The 15,371-nt window shown below is 38.0% G+C and overlaps 1 protein-coding gene across 1 annotated transcript; it reads right to left on the bottom strand.

The window, feature by feature from the left end:
- Positions 1 to 13,994: 13,994 nt before the first annotated feature.
- LOC142395997 (olfactory receptor 2D3-like) lies at positions 13,995 to 14,924 on the bottom strand. The gene has a single exon (XM_075478545.1). It carries the CDS (start codon positions 14,916 to 14,918, stop codon positions 13,995 to 13,997), a length of 924 nt encoding a protein of 307 aa, XP_075334660.1. The 5' UTR covers positions 14,919 to 14,924.
- Positions 14,925 to 15,371: the final 447 nt, after the last annotated feature.

The following is a 15,371-nucleotide window of genomic DNA, read 5'->3' as shown; positions in this document are numbered from 1 at the left end:
TGAGAGAGAATTTTCTACAATTAAATGAAGACAAAACTGAGATCATTCTGTTTGGTAGCAAAGAGAAGAGGGTCAGCGTTGGTACTCGGGACCTTACAATCACTGAGCAAGTTCGTAACCTCGGAGTGTTGATAGACTCAGATCTGACTTTCAGCAGCCACATCAAAGCTGTCACCAAGGCAGCTTTTTACCATCTCAGAAACATCAACAGAATTAAATGTTTCCTCTCCCAAAAAGACCAGGGCCCTCAATTATCAAGCGTTCTTAGGAACAGATCTGTGCGTAAAGCGTGCGTGCGATCATTCCTGAGCAAAGTGTGGGATTTATGAACATGTACTTGAACTTAGAAATGTGCCTAAATCTACGCACAGTTTTGACCATGCTTACGCACATTGCCTAGTAGTAGAATTACGAAACTGCAAATGGTGTTGATCGGTGCACAGGGGAATATTACAATGTTCATTCAATTGTTGCATTACAGTATGTCTGACGGCATTTTGGTCCGTGTAGCCTATGCAATTCCAAAGCATGGTGCATTAGACCTACCTGGCGTTCATTGCATTTCATTCAGAGTGTAACAATAATTGTTTCACCAGAAGACCTGACAATAATCAGCCTAGTTTAATTGATATGGGTATAAAAGGCACACGTAGGACATGCCATTCAGAACGCAACATGGCCCATCTTGCATTGCTTGAGGATCTGGAAAACCGTGCGCTACGGAGGGAGCGCGTGTTTAGGGAGCGTGCAGATTTATTGGCAGAAAGTAGTGAGTGGCTTCTAAGCAGGTTCAGATTTCCAAAACATATATTGATCGACCTCTGCCGTGAATTGGGGCCATCGATGCGGCATTTCTCAGCCATCCATGAGCCGAATTCTGCCCACAGTGTTGGATGCGATTATTTCTTTGGCCCCGACTTACATTTGATTCCCTTATGGGGGTCCACGCCAGGCAGACATTAAGCGAGGGTTTTATGGTATCGCGCAGTTCCCCAACGTCATAGGAGCAATAGACTGCACTCACGTCGCACTAAAAGCACCATCACAGCACGAATACAACCTCGTGAATAGGAAGGGGAAGCACTCCATTAATGTACAGCTTATATGCGACAGTGATATGCTGCTTCTCAATGTCGTTGCCCGATGGCCAGGGGGGACGCACGATTCCTTTATTTTGCAGAACAGCTCCGTGGGCCTTCGTTTACAAGAAGGAGCTGTTGAAGATGGATGGCTTATTGGTGAGTGTTGCGCAGCATGTTTGCAACATTGGTTATATTCAGTGTTCGAACTACGGGGGGACTCGGGGGATCCGAGACCCCCTGAAACTGACACGAGACCCCCCGAAAACATGATTTGGGAAATGTTGGGGGGTCTCTAAAATATTGGCAAAATGTAATTTCCCCTAATGAGTTATGATTGCAGACGCGATGCGTGTGTGGAGGTGTAGAGCCTGTGTGCGTAATTGGCATAAAGCTGTGCTGTCCGCCACGTATGATTCTGTATTGCTTCTCATGTGTTTTCGAGATCCGCGCTCTGAGTCAAGCGCCAGCAAGCAAGCAAGTTCCGGTGGCTTTTAAAGGGAATGTTGGTGCCATATATGGTTACTTGGGGGCGTTCCATGATGCAAATTAGTCTGCTCGTGCCCGCGCAAGGTGAACTGGCAGGTGTGGTATTTATCATTGCAGATTGGCTACCCGTGTGCGTACGACCTGTCTAAGAACGTTTGATGAATGCCGATTTTTTTTGTACTTGGGCACATTCTAAATTTCACTCATATGACAGGATTTACAAGGGATTCTACGCACTAATGATGAATGAGGGCCCAGGAGAAACTCATCCATGCATTCATCTCCAGTAGACTCGATTACTGTAATGCTCTTTTAACTGGACTTCCCAAAAAGAGCATTAAACATCTGCAGCTCATCCAGAACGCTGCTGCTAGAGTTTTAACCCGGACTAAGAGATCTGAACACATCACACCAGTTTTAAAATCTTTACACTGGCTTCCAGTCAGTCACAGAATAGATTTTAAAAGCCAGCTGATGGTTTACAAATCCCAGAACGGTTTAGGCCCAAAATACATCTTTGATATGTTCAGAGAATATAAACCCAGCAGAGCTCTTAGATCCAAGGACTCAGGTCAGCTGGTCCAGTCCAGAGTCCAGACTAAACATGGAGAAGCAGCATTTAGCTGTTATGCTGCTAACAAGTGGAACAAACTGCCAGTGGAGATTAAACTTTCACCAAATGGAGACATTTTTAAATCCAGGTTAAAGACATTTCTGTTCTCATGTGTCTATGCATGAAATATCTTTTAACTTATCTAGACTGTTGCCTGTTTTTAAATTCATTTAAATGATTTTATTTGTTTCTCTTTATATACTTTTATGTATTTTTAATGCTTCTGGCACTCCCTGCTGCAATGCTTTTATTTTATGTAAAGCACTTTGAACTGTTTGTACATGAAATGTGCTATATAAATAAATTTGATTTGATTTGATTTGATAAAATACATAATAAAATACATAATATGGGTTCAAAGTTTGTCCTATGTGGGATGCATATTGGCTAAAATCTTAATAACATCTAATACAAGTTCACTACATTCTAAAATTTTGTTATTGATGAATTTTTGGACAAAAGCTTTAGCAAAAAAATTTAAATTGTATCCACATTGAAGCATCTTTTCTGATTGTCGCATAAATTATCAACACCTGGTGGCTTGTTTAAGGTTGCAGTATATCCTCTGTTAGTTCTAAATGTTGGGGTACTTTTCTTAATCTTGCTGTCTGCTGCCCAGTTCTTTTTGCCTTATAAAATGTAAGTTTTACAAATGTGTTTGAAGTATATTAGAAGCACTTTTCCACAGTTATTTTCTCAAGCAACCCATGAAGAACAAGCTTCACAATTTGCCACGTGTGAATATGTTTGTTGACGATGTTTGCTGTACCCAATAAAGAAATAAAGCCATGTTGTTACTATGTCGGAGTTTTCATTACATGACATATAAGAAAATGTTTAGAGAATGACAATCGCGGGGTATAGTGCTGCACTATGCTAGAACACACCTCCTCCACTTAAAATCCTCCTAAGAGTACACGGGATGAGGGCTACATTTGCTCTGATGTTTACTCCTCAAACTCAACCAGCTGACCTCATACATACAGTACATTCTGGTGTTGCCCTTGCCCCATGTTTTTTGAGGGGTGTTTTTTTTTTATGTTTATCCCCCTAAACCCAATGTGTACTCAAAGGCAGGGCCCATGCTGTCATAGCCTTTATCTCTCTGCTCCCTAGACGGCTGATACTGTTCCTCTGGAAGAACCAAACATTTAACACCCACATTTAATAGATGGATTAGAGACACCATGTCATTTCTGAAACTGGAGAAAATTAGATATCCATGCAGAACATTGAGAAGAAACTGATTAGATGCATAGATGGCAGTGGGGCTTCTTACATTTTTGAGCAGCGTCTTCAAACAGACTGTGAAGTCCACTGATTATGTTTATGCATTTAGCAGACGCTTTTATCAAAAGCGACTTACAAATGAGAATGTAACATTACAGCTAACATCAAAGCTAACAATAAGCTACGTAGAAAGAAACCACTAATGATCTGACAGGGGTGACAGTGTAGAGATAGAGTGCAAACATAGAGGGAAGTACAGGGCAAGTGCTGGGATAGGAGATGCTCTCTGAAGAGTTGGGTCTTCAAGAGTTTCTTGAAGATATTCAGGGACGCCCCTTTTCTTGTAGCACTCGTTAGGTCACCATCGTGTAGCAGCGGTTGGTGGCGTAGTGGGTTAAGCAGCCGCCCCATGTACAGAGGTTTCAGTCCTCGATGTAGCGGGCCCTGGTTCGAGTCCTGCACCAAGCGGCCCTTTGCTGCATGTCTTCCCCCTCTCTCTGCCCCCTGCTTCCTGTCTCTCTCCAACCGTCCTATCATTAAAGGCATAAAAAGCCCAAAAAAATACTTTAAAAAAAAAGGGTCACCATCGTGGAAAGACACATGAAAAGAGTCTGGATTGTCTTAAGCGGGGTGTAGGCACTGCTAGACGACAATCCTGTGACGACCGAAGGGCCTTTGCGAGAGTTTATATATTATAAATAAAAAACGACCAGTGCTCATCCTCGACCACTCTACTTTTTCACAGGTTCTGCCACCCTTGGAGGAGACCACATGTAGAAATATTATGTGCTGCACACAATTATTTGATTTATTATGGTATTGTGTAAGACAAAATGTTAGGATAACATTGTGAGGTCGTTTAGACAATTTTTACAAGATAATCAACCTTATTTTTACAAAGTCGTTCATACGCTTATTACCGTTTAATACTCTTGATGCATTTAAACAACTTTCTTGTCCTTTCTGTTTAACATGGATGAACTGGTGCACATGTTTTAATGTGTTATTGATGTAAGGCTCAACTCAAAGAAAGTCAAAGAAGTCAGAATGTGGTAACAAAGTTAACACAAAGTTGATTCTAAATTGCTGCAAAGTGTTGTGTATTTTCCACCTCATATGATGCAATTTGTTTACATACCACCAATGAATTAATCTGAATGCCATGAACTGAGGTAATGATACTGTAATGAGTGTCATTGGTGTACTCTACTGTGGCCTCTCATGTGTTCCACCTGCACTGTGGTAAACAACAGGCCAGGCCTCAGAGGAGCGGCCTGACTACAGCCAGTCTGAAAACAGATAATTATGACCCAGTGGCCATAGTAAGCAGGTCTCATGGGACGTTTTCACATTTACCTCTGTGATTTGTGTCAGACTGATCCAAGATGATGCAATATAACAAACACAAAAAGAAAACTTTTACTAACTGTTAACTGTCACAGTAACAGAGTTAAAAACTGTGCTTTTGGTTTTTATTTTGACCACATGGCTCATAAAAGACTGCAAAAGTAAAGATTTTGTTTAAAAAGAAACAGAAAATCAGACTAATATGAGTTAATGTAACTGATTGTAGTCTTAAAATCAAGAAATTTAGAAGGTTATTTTAAATTGCATAGTTCAACAGTATATATATGAATTTGAGGAGAACATAGGACGGGTCTGTTTCTGTGAAAAATGTGCAATAACTAACAAAAAACTATGACTTTTTGTATTGTTTTAAAATTTTCATTCTTTTGTACAGCAGATTGTGTGTGTTTAGCTGTGGGGCCAGGACTCTTTGATGCACAACACTGTTACAGAATCAGTTTTAATGATGTTTTCCTAACCTTAACCATCATATTCCAAATACCTGATCTCAACCAATCCTTGTTCCAGTTGTCGATAGCGCTATATAGCAGTATTTCCCACTTAGGGAGGATAATTCAGAGGAGCGCATATTAAAAGTGAGAAATGAGCGTGACCTTGTTCTTTTGTTTGATGAGGACTTAGGTCAACATTTCTAATGGTAAACTGTGAGCAGATACAGTTCAGTTATAATCTATGTTAATTTAACTTGTGTGAGTTTTCACAATTCTGTCTATGGATAACCTTATTGTTCAGTAATACAGGCTGTTGACAGTCTGGCATACAAGGACATCACCCTCTGCTGGCTTGTATATGTGAGCGTGAGAGGCCAGCTCAGTCACACCAGGAAATATATAATAATGATAATAAATAATCCATATGTCCAAAAATGTATGGTGTCACAAGCCATGGTTGTAAATTGTGAGATGATAATGCTGAGGGTGTTATTTTCTGTCCAGCAGCATTCACCTGACGTGATGGAAACTGTGACCTATAAATATATATAAAAAAATGAGTGCAAGGGAAGTAGTGAAGTGCAATGACTGTGGAGAACATACACGAGTCACAGACTACTGAAGCCTTTGTGGTCTAATGAACACGAGTAAAATGTGAAAAGTAAATATAGTCACTTAGGAACATGCAGTTAGAAGGAGCCTGTTAACCTGCTGTCAAATCTGAACCTAATGGTTCATGGTAAAAGTGTCAAAGATGTGAAAAAGGGAAGGTATAACATGTTTGAACTTTTGGGTTTACAAACCAAAACAGAGTGTTGTAGACGCCTCAGGCAGGCTTACTTCCTCCTTTCTTTTGATATGATAATGTAGTATTCTCTAACTTATTCAGAACATAGTCTGAACACTTTTGTTGCTCAACGAGCAGAACCAGCATGGTTCAACCATTTAATCACTTCTGCATTGCTGGAAAACATGTGCATAAACATAAAAGGGATTCACTCACTGATTAAAATTTAAAAAAAGATTATCGTGTCTTGAGATATTAAAGTTTTATAAAGCTTAAACAAGTTCTCTGAATATACACAAACAGGTGACAAATCAAATCAAATTTATTTGTTTAGCACATTTCATGTACAAACAGTTCAAAGTGCTTTACATAAAATAAAAGCATTGCAGCAGGGAGTGTAAGAAGCATTAAAAATACATAAAAGAATATAAAGAGAAACAAATAAAAAAATTAAATGAATTTAAAAACAAGCAACCGTCCAGATAAATTAAAAGATATCGTGCAGATTTCATGCATAGACACATGAGAAAAGAAATGTTTTTAACCTGGATTTAAAAATGTCTCAGCTAATCATAGCTTAATAAATGAGTAAATAAATGAGTATCTATGAGTATTTTCAGTGTAATGGAAGTTAGTGGATGCACCACAGTGTCACCTTCTCAGCTCAAGACTGAAACAAAACATTCACTTAGGTTCTCTTTTTCTTTTGAGTCTGATAAAAGTAATATCCATTTATATAGAACTTTTGTAAACACATTATCAACAGATGGAAAAACTCATAAATTCAAGCAAGACAACTTGAATACAGTAAAAGTAAATAAACCAAAAATATGGTTTAAGCATACTGCATTAAAAGAATTGAACAGCACGGTATGAAACTGCTTAGTGCCAGGAGATTATTCAGAATGTTAAAACCCATATTAAAGGCCAAAGACATACGTTGGTTGATTTTTGTTTTACTTTGTTTTGACAATGTTACAGCAGCAAGAACGGTGAGATAGAAGAAAGTGGCCCAAACATAATGTAAATTGTGCTGTATTCGTTGCAGAGAAATAAAAAGATACCATATTTGTATGGAACGAACCACTTTAGCAATAATCCCGTTAATTAATGTCAGCGATTTTTACTCATCTGAGATTGTAGAACCAGGTGGGGACCTGATGATGTTTATTTTATTTTATCCTTATAGGTGTGACGGGGCATTTAGAGACATTTGTGGACTAGTATTTTCTGTTTATTCATATGTGTTCATATGTAGGATGTAGTCTGCAGAACAGAGACGGAATAAAAACAAAAAAGTAAAACAACGATTAAACTTGAGTTTAGTTCAGGACTCTTTGCCTCGTCTCCAGAACCCTCACAGGGAACTTGTAATTTGTTCACGTTAACATATCGTGATGTTTGCTCTTTGCTGTCGTTATTATTGCCACATCAGCTTCAACGGGACTATGACCCAAAACGACACCTTTTAGGTACCTCGGAGTTGAGATTCCAGAAGTAAAGGAGATATCAGTGGGTCAGAGTTCCCAGATAACAGATATTTAAATTATATGAGTAAGCTGGACTTTTTCCATAGTTCAACTATTTTCATAGAATAAGGTTATTATGATACTGTAAATTGGGATGATCCTTTAAATTAGCAATTTTTAAAACAAATGAAGAGTTTCACCAACGAAGGTCTTTGAAAACTTTCTCAGCCTCAGATATAAGTTCGACAGTAAACTATAAATAATATTTGCTCTTTTTCTTTTTAGAAGAAAGAATAAACACTTGAAAAACTTTTTCTTTTGTTGTTGTTAAAGTGAACTAGCTAAAGGACCTGTTAGTCAGAGCTAATTGCTCTCTAAAGACTGTGAGCTAATGATCTGTTGGCCAACTCTGTAACTGAGAAAGTTTCTTCACTTAACTTCGTGTCTCATTAAAGAGGCAATTAAAGTCAAAGTTTTCTATTTCCAAGAGCCAAAGGCAACCAGAGACTTTGTAATAACCCAGCATGCTGGATCAATGTGACACATATCACTGATCGCAGAGGTAAGTGTGAGAGCATCCCACGAGTCCAGCTCATTGTGGGCACTGGGTGATAATTACCTGTGTGGCCTTTCCTCTGAGGCCTGGCCTGTTGTTTACCACAGAACAGGTGGAGCACATGAGAGGCCACTAATAACACTCTTGACAGTATCCTTACATCAACTGTGAAAATTCCAATGTGTAATAATGATAGCCCAACATCACAGGTCAGCTCCAAGGGTTCATGTATGTGTCACCTAAATAAATTGCATCATACTATGTGAAAATTGCTTCAGTAGTTCCTGTGAGGCAGACACACACACACACACAAACAAATAGAACAACAACTTTTTATGACTTTAGTAGCAGCTTTCTGTCAACTTTCTGACCTTTTTGACTTTGCACACAATGAATAAGTAGTTGCAGCTGTAATACATCAGGAGAACAATAGATAACTTACTTTAACCAAAACTTGCAACACATAAATATACTCCGCCATTATGTCTGATATAACTTACAACCAGAAAGCTTTCTAAAATACAAGTTTCACTGCGGGATATTCTCACTTTTCCATCTTTATGAGTGCACACACAGCCATCAAATTCAGGATGTACTCGTATTTTTCATGGAATAGTTCAAATTGCTCAGTTCTAACATTTCATTTGTTTTCTTTGTTTTATTGAGAATAAAATAGCAGTTTGTGAGATTTGCATCCTGTTTTTATTTACATTTTGAATATCGTCCTAACTTTTTGGAATTTGGGTTTTACGCTGTACATTTACAGTTGACTTTCTTCCTATTTTGACCTTACTCTCACTGAGGTACTGCCATGTAAACAGCATTCGATCCCTTTAACCCAAATTAGGGTGTATTAAGAGTAGGTAATAATGACTTTGATATGTGGTGTATCCCATAAGGTCAACATTTATACAGCAGTGTGACATCCTACAGGAGCTTTTGTTTCATCTCGCAACACAAACCGCTGCTTTACAATCATGTTTTAGGCTCCAGTGCAGAAAAGGAGGAAAAATGCTCACTTTTGAGGAGAGGGAGAAATCTGACGAGTGTCCTGAGGTTTGAGCGGTTTGTAATAAAGTTTTTGTGAGGATGGAAACATCACAATAGCATTGCACTTAAAAAAATTAAAATATGCTCTTTAGTATCAACCCATCCATTTTCTCTATCAACTTCATCTATTTTAGGATCGCAGGGGGGGTTGAACCTATCCCAGCTGCCCGGACATGTTGCCAGTCCATCAAAAGGCTGTAATGTAATATGTAAATGGTAATATAAAGGATATCCAACTCAGGAAAATTGAATATTCAGACTATTATTTACAGTCATCTCCTCAGGGCCTCATCCTGCTGGCCTTTATACTGAGGGACAGCAACTAGATTGTCACCTATGTTCAATTAGTTTTTGTGCAGATTTGTTTACATTTAACTCTAGAAAGTTGATTCTACATTAATTTCGTGGAGTAGCGAAATTTCTCTGAGTTTCTAATGTCAAGGTGTGTATGTGCCTTCATGATTTGTGGCACTACAAATTATCTTTAGGCAAATTTTCAGTCTAATCAGCCCTTAGCAAGTGGGATATTGTTCACAAAGTATTTGATTTGAATTAGCTGACATGTAAAAAGTGGGTTTGATCATTTACCTGAAGGAAATATAACTAAATAGAGATTTGCCAATTCTACAGATACAATTCAGATTTATTCTGATCGAACCATTTGATTAAAGCACCAAATAAAACACATTTAATAAGTCACATCCAACAGTAGGGTTGCGGGGGGGTTGGAGCCCATCCCAGCTGTCATTGGGTGACAGGCAGGGTACACCCTGAAAAGGTCACCAGTCCATCACAGGGACACATGGAGACAAATGACTACACTCACTCCTAGGGACAATTTAGAGATGGCAATTAACCCAACATGCATGCTTTTTGAACAGTGGGAGGAAGCCGGAGTACCCGGATAGAACCCATGCATACATGGGGAGAACATGCAAACTCCACACAGAAAGTCCCCAGCTGGGAGTTGAACCTGGAACCCTCTTGCTTTGAGGTGACGGTGCTAACCACCACACCACTGTACAGCCCCAGTTAGTAAGTCGACTGTATTAAAAAAAGCTTAAGAGAAGCTACAGAATGCAAGACATTCAAAAATATTAGGAAAGTGAGACCGAAGACACTTGATAAACTGGAACGACCCTTTGAATGACAAAAACAAGAAAAGAAAAGGAAAGTTTATCAATGTTTCCTCCCGTAAACACAACAGTTTGACCATGGTCATCATCTGGGTTACAACTGGATTTGTGTTAGTGACTACAAACTGATATAATGTGATCGTTCTGTTGTCAAAAGAATAATGACAAATCGGTATATGTCACATTGTCTCCAATATACTCCTCAAACTCATCCATCTATTTTCTATACTCGCTGAATCCAACTCAGGGTTTGCAGGGGTGCTGGAGCCTATCTCAGCTGTCACTGAGCGAGAGGCTGCCAGTCCATCACAGGCCATGGAGAAACAAATGAGACAAACAATCATCTCCTCAAATTCAAATGATATAAAACACAAACATTGCATTGTTCTTATGTAATTTAAAATGGCCTGATAGATTTTTTTGGCTGTTAAGTGTACAAGATGAAGGCACATTTAACTTTGATTAATAGCATTACATTTGGACAAATAGTCCCTTAATGAGCCATGTTGTCATGTATCAATAAGAACAATGAACCCTGTTTTTATACTTTTATTATTGTTGTTAAAGTTAGTTGTCTTAAGACTGTTTGTGAGGGTTAACCGCTCTCTGAGGGCATCATGAGATATTGAATCGTTTGTCTCATTTAACTTTGCAGCTCAAGAGGCATCCAAAGTAAAAGTTTGTCTTTTTCTGTTTGTTTTGTTGCATCATGTTGGATCAGTGTGGCACACATCACTGACCACAGAGGTAAATGTGGGGAAATCCCAGGAGTCCATCTCACTGTGTTTTCAGCCTGGCTGTAGTCATGCCGCTCCTCTGAGGCCCGGCCTGTTGTTTACCACATCGCAGGTGGAGCACATGAGAGGCCACAGTAGAGGACACTAATGACACTCATTACAGACGATTTGTGAAACGCATTATTGTAGATCAAACTTTTTCCTCAAGGTACATAACAACACTTTGCTAAACTTTAGAAGCAACTTTGGGGCCACATTCTGACTTATTTGACATCTCATGATTTTAGCCTTGCATCATGAATGTGTATCATCAGTGTTTGACAAGACTTCTCAACAAAAAGGTTCATTATTAAGCTAAAACTGTTTCAACTACTCATCTTCAGTCATTCTCACATTTTGTCTAATACAATATTACCATAAACTAAATAATCATTTCTTTTGAGTAGGCAAGGCAAGGCAATTTTATTTTTAGAGCACAATTCATACACAGGGCAATTCAAAGTGCTTTACAGCTACATAAAATCACAAGAAGGCAATAAAACCATTAAAAAGGAATAAAAAAAATAAAAGAAAGAAATTAAAAAAGAAAGAAATTTAGAACCCATTAAAATAATCATTAATTAATTAAAAAGTGAAGAGTGCAGATAAAATACTTTCAGTTATCATATGCACAGCTAAATAGAACTGTTTTCAGCCTGGATTTAAACATTGTCAGAGTTGAGGCCTGTCTCACATCTTCTGGAAGACTGTTCCAGATTGTAGGGGCATAAAACTGAAACACAACCTTTAGTCCTGACTCTGGGCACCAGCAGGAGACCCCTCCCTGAGGTTCTCAGAGCCCGAGTTGGTTCATATGGCTCTAACATGTCAGAGATGTACTTTGGCGCTTGACCATGAAGAGACTTGTACACAAGCAGAGCTGTTTTAAAGTCTATTCTCTGAGCGACAGGAAGCCAGTGCAGAAACCTGAGCACTGGACTAATATGGTCGTATTTCCTGGTTCTAGTCAGGACTCGAGCAGCAGCGTTCTGGATGTACTGCAGCTGTCTTACAGCCCGTTTAGAGCCCAGTGAGCAGGCCGTTACAGTAGTCTAACCTGCTGGAGACAAACGCATGGATCAGTCTCTCCAAGTCTGGTTTAGACAATATGAATGAGTAAGCACCTACTCATTCATTCATATCTTATTTTCAGCTATTGACATTAAATGGTGTACAACACAATGTAGCTATATGCACTTCCCTCTAAGAGTGGCGGAACATGTGAGAAAGCACAGTGGTCTATGATGAGCACGAAGGGTCACAAGCAGCCTTCAGCCTGAGTGCTGACAGTGGACAGGTATTGGGGTTAGGTGTAATGCCCTCTGGATGATGTGCTAAGGAAATGCAAGGTGCAAAAGAAAGAACTTTCTTTCGCAGTGGGCCCAAACAGCGATTATGCTGGGTAGGAAATTATTTATATTGGAATGAAAATCTTCTTCAGCTCCATCCCTTAATCACTGGCATCCTTCTCTCGGCCAACTAGCTTCTTTAGAAAGGTTATCATTTAAATTATTGAACAAACTAGATGATTATGATCGAAAATGGGGCCTGGCTTGTATTCAATTAGCGACCCTCTCCAGCTCAAATACTTAGGCATCTGAATAGGCTTATACAGCTGAACTCTTGAAACTTCATGTCCAGATTTCGTTTGGCATCACTTTTGTTTGTATTTATTTTGTATTTATCTATTTTATTATTACTATTCTTTATCTTATTTTTACTAATATACTAATACTGATGTGTATGATTATATTTATATATATATTTTTTTTTATGTGTTAATTTTTGTTTTGTATACATTCGTTCCTTTTACTATTTAATTTTGTGTGTGTGTAATGTTGTATAATTCACTTGAAGTCATTTGTCAAGGACTGAATTTATATTGTATAATAATATAATGTGGATTATTGTTTGGTCATTGTTATTGTTTGAAAAACAAAAAAAAAGGTTAAGTCATAAAAAAAAAAAGAAAATGCAAGGTGCAAACCCACAGAATGGACACTATAGAATCAGTGAAAAAAAGGCCTTTTTGATGTTTGATTGGGCTCAGTTTGGAGCATTAGGCCTAAATGTCTCTGGAGGCAACACCTGTGGAGTGACATATAATGAGAGAGACAGATGCTAACAACACCGTTTTATTCTTTTATTGGTTAAAGCAAACATACAATACGGACATATTTACAGATGTGACACACACCTTGTTCCGCAGCAGTTGCTCCAGACAATAAATCTTACTTCATAATTGACTTCAAACCCCTTTATACGACTTTTGTAGGGATAAAAAGCACTGAGCAGCAGAGAACAATATCAGGAAAACTGCAAAAATTCAAAACCAACAGCAAATAGATTGCAACTATAAACAACGACCAGATGTTAATGATTCCAATGACTGGTAATAAATATTTGCCAACAAAATTTGCAATGACAGCATTTCGATTTATAGTGAACTTGTTTTATATAGTTTCAGAGAATAACTCTTCAAAGGGCTGACTAAAACTTCATCATACAGCACCTCTCTGCTGTTCCACAACAATGAGAACAAATATTAACATGAATTTTATTTGAAGAAGAAATCAATGAGAATAATAGAAGTTGAGATGTTATAGTGAAGCTAGGAATATGTATGAACCCCTCTGACCTCAACTTTAATTCTAAAACCAGTGTGACACGGTGGCTTTAAAATATAAGAAAAAGAAATTACCTTGTAACTGTCAGCATGAAAACAATAGGAAAGGTTGTTCTTTGTTTGCCATTCAAGAGGATTTAAATAGAGATCTACTCTCAGTCTGATGTCCAAACATCGGGTTGCCTTTTTATCCCCCTCACTTTGAACAACAGATCATACTTTCAATATTTCTGTGTCAATAACAAATGTAGATAGTTGAAGTAAGAAATTTCTTGTCATCACTTTTCTGTGTTCGTAAAAGTTAATAAAAAATCCCCTCCATCATTTTGACACAGTCTCCTCAAATCTCCTCACTATCAGCATTGTTAATGCACAGGACAGTAATTAACTGAATAAGCTCAGTTTGGCTTGACAGAAAAACCCTTTGAGGTGTTTGTTAATTTCTCTCATCTTTAGTCCATATATGATTGGATTAAAAAGAGGATTATATGTTATTATTTGCATGGTCATTACAAAACGTGCAGTCTTCGGAAACTTGGAGTCCATTCTAACTATAATCATATCATAAGTAAGCAAAAAGTAAAAGTTGACTAGTGCCAGAAGATGAGGTACGCATGTCTGTGCAGCCTTTTTCCTGACTTCTCCACAACTTTTATAAGCTATTATAATTATATTTGTGTATGTGAATAGAATGAAAAGCACAGGAAGAAGAGCCATGTTGAATAAAACAACTAAACCGTATGTCAACAATGCTTTTGAACTAACACAGTAAAGGTTGTTCACTAAATTGTTGCAAAAAATACCTTGTAATGTAAAGCTGCATAGATTTGGATTAGCATTTCCTATGATTGGCACAGCAATATGACAAGCAGGTACAAACCAGGCCAAAAACAGTAAAATACCAACATTCTTTCTCTTCATGATGGTTGGATACTGCAGAGGTTTACATATAGACACATATCTGTCATAAGACATGGCTGCCAGCAGGATGAATTCTGAACAACTTGAAAAGTAAAATGTAAAAATCTGGAGGAGACAAGCTTGATAAGATATTATCTGTTTTTCTGATAAAAAATCGATCAAAAGCTTCGGGTAGATATTAGTGCTGAAAAGAAGGGAGTTGATTAACAAAGCTGCGATAAAAATGTACATCGGCTCGTGGAGGTTTTTGTGAATCACAATGAGACACACAATAGTAGAATTGCTGCAGATGATAAAAATGTATACCGTAAGCATTAAGACAAAATAAAGATATCTGTATTTTTCCACTTCCACGTGGCCACCAAGACTTATATATGTTATATTCATTTAAGTATGCAAGAAGGTTGTCAAAACAACAAATAAAACATGGATGGAAGAGACAGGAAGAATGCTTTAAAGCAGCATACACGAGAAAAGAAGTACAGCTCTTAAGACAGTTTGTCTCTTTAGTCAATAGATACCTGCACTTGGTGTTGTTCTTCAGATCTGAAACTTTCAGAGTCAGACCAAATATTTAAAGAAGCTTGCTCATCCTCAATGGAATTATTTACCTATTTTAATTAGGAGCTGTTACCTGGTTCACAACTTCATTAACTGTACTGGTTTAAGATCTTGTTTACAGGCCGTTTATTTCGTCATGATCCGTGTGGACTTGTCTGTTGCCACGACTGCACTAAACACTTCACATGTAGTCCATATCTAAACAAAGTGCCTATTCATGCATGAAAAAAATGTGATATAAAGTCTTCGTGGGAGGAATTTTCAAAAAACATCCATTTG

Source organism: Odontesthes bonariensis, chromosome 12, assembly GCF_027942865.1.
Source record: "Odontesthes bonariensis isolate fOdoBon6 chromosome 12, fOdoBon6.hap1, whole genome shotgun sequence".
Taxonomy (NCBI): Eukaryota; Metazoa; Chordata; class Actinopteri; order Atheriniformes; family Atherinopsidae; genus Odontesthes; species Odontesthes bonariensis.
This window is presented reverse-complemented; position numbering and strand designations above follow the sequence as displayed.

What these genes read in the sequence shown, in the direction of transcription:
- LOC142395997 (XM_075478545.1), bottom strand. Translation starts at nt 14,918, where the DNA reads ATGAATATAACATATATAAGTCTTGGTGGCCACGTGGAAGTGGAAAAA.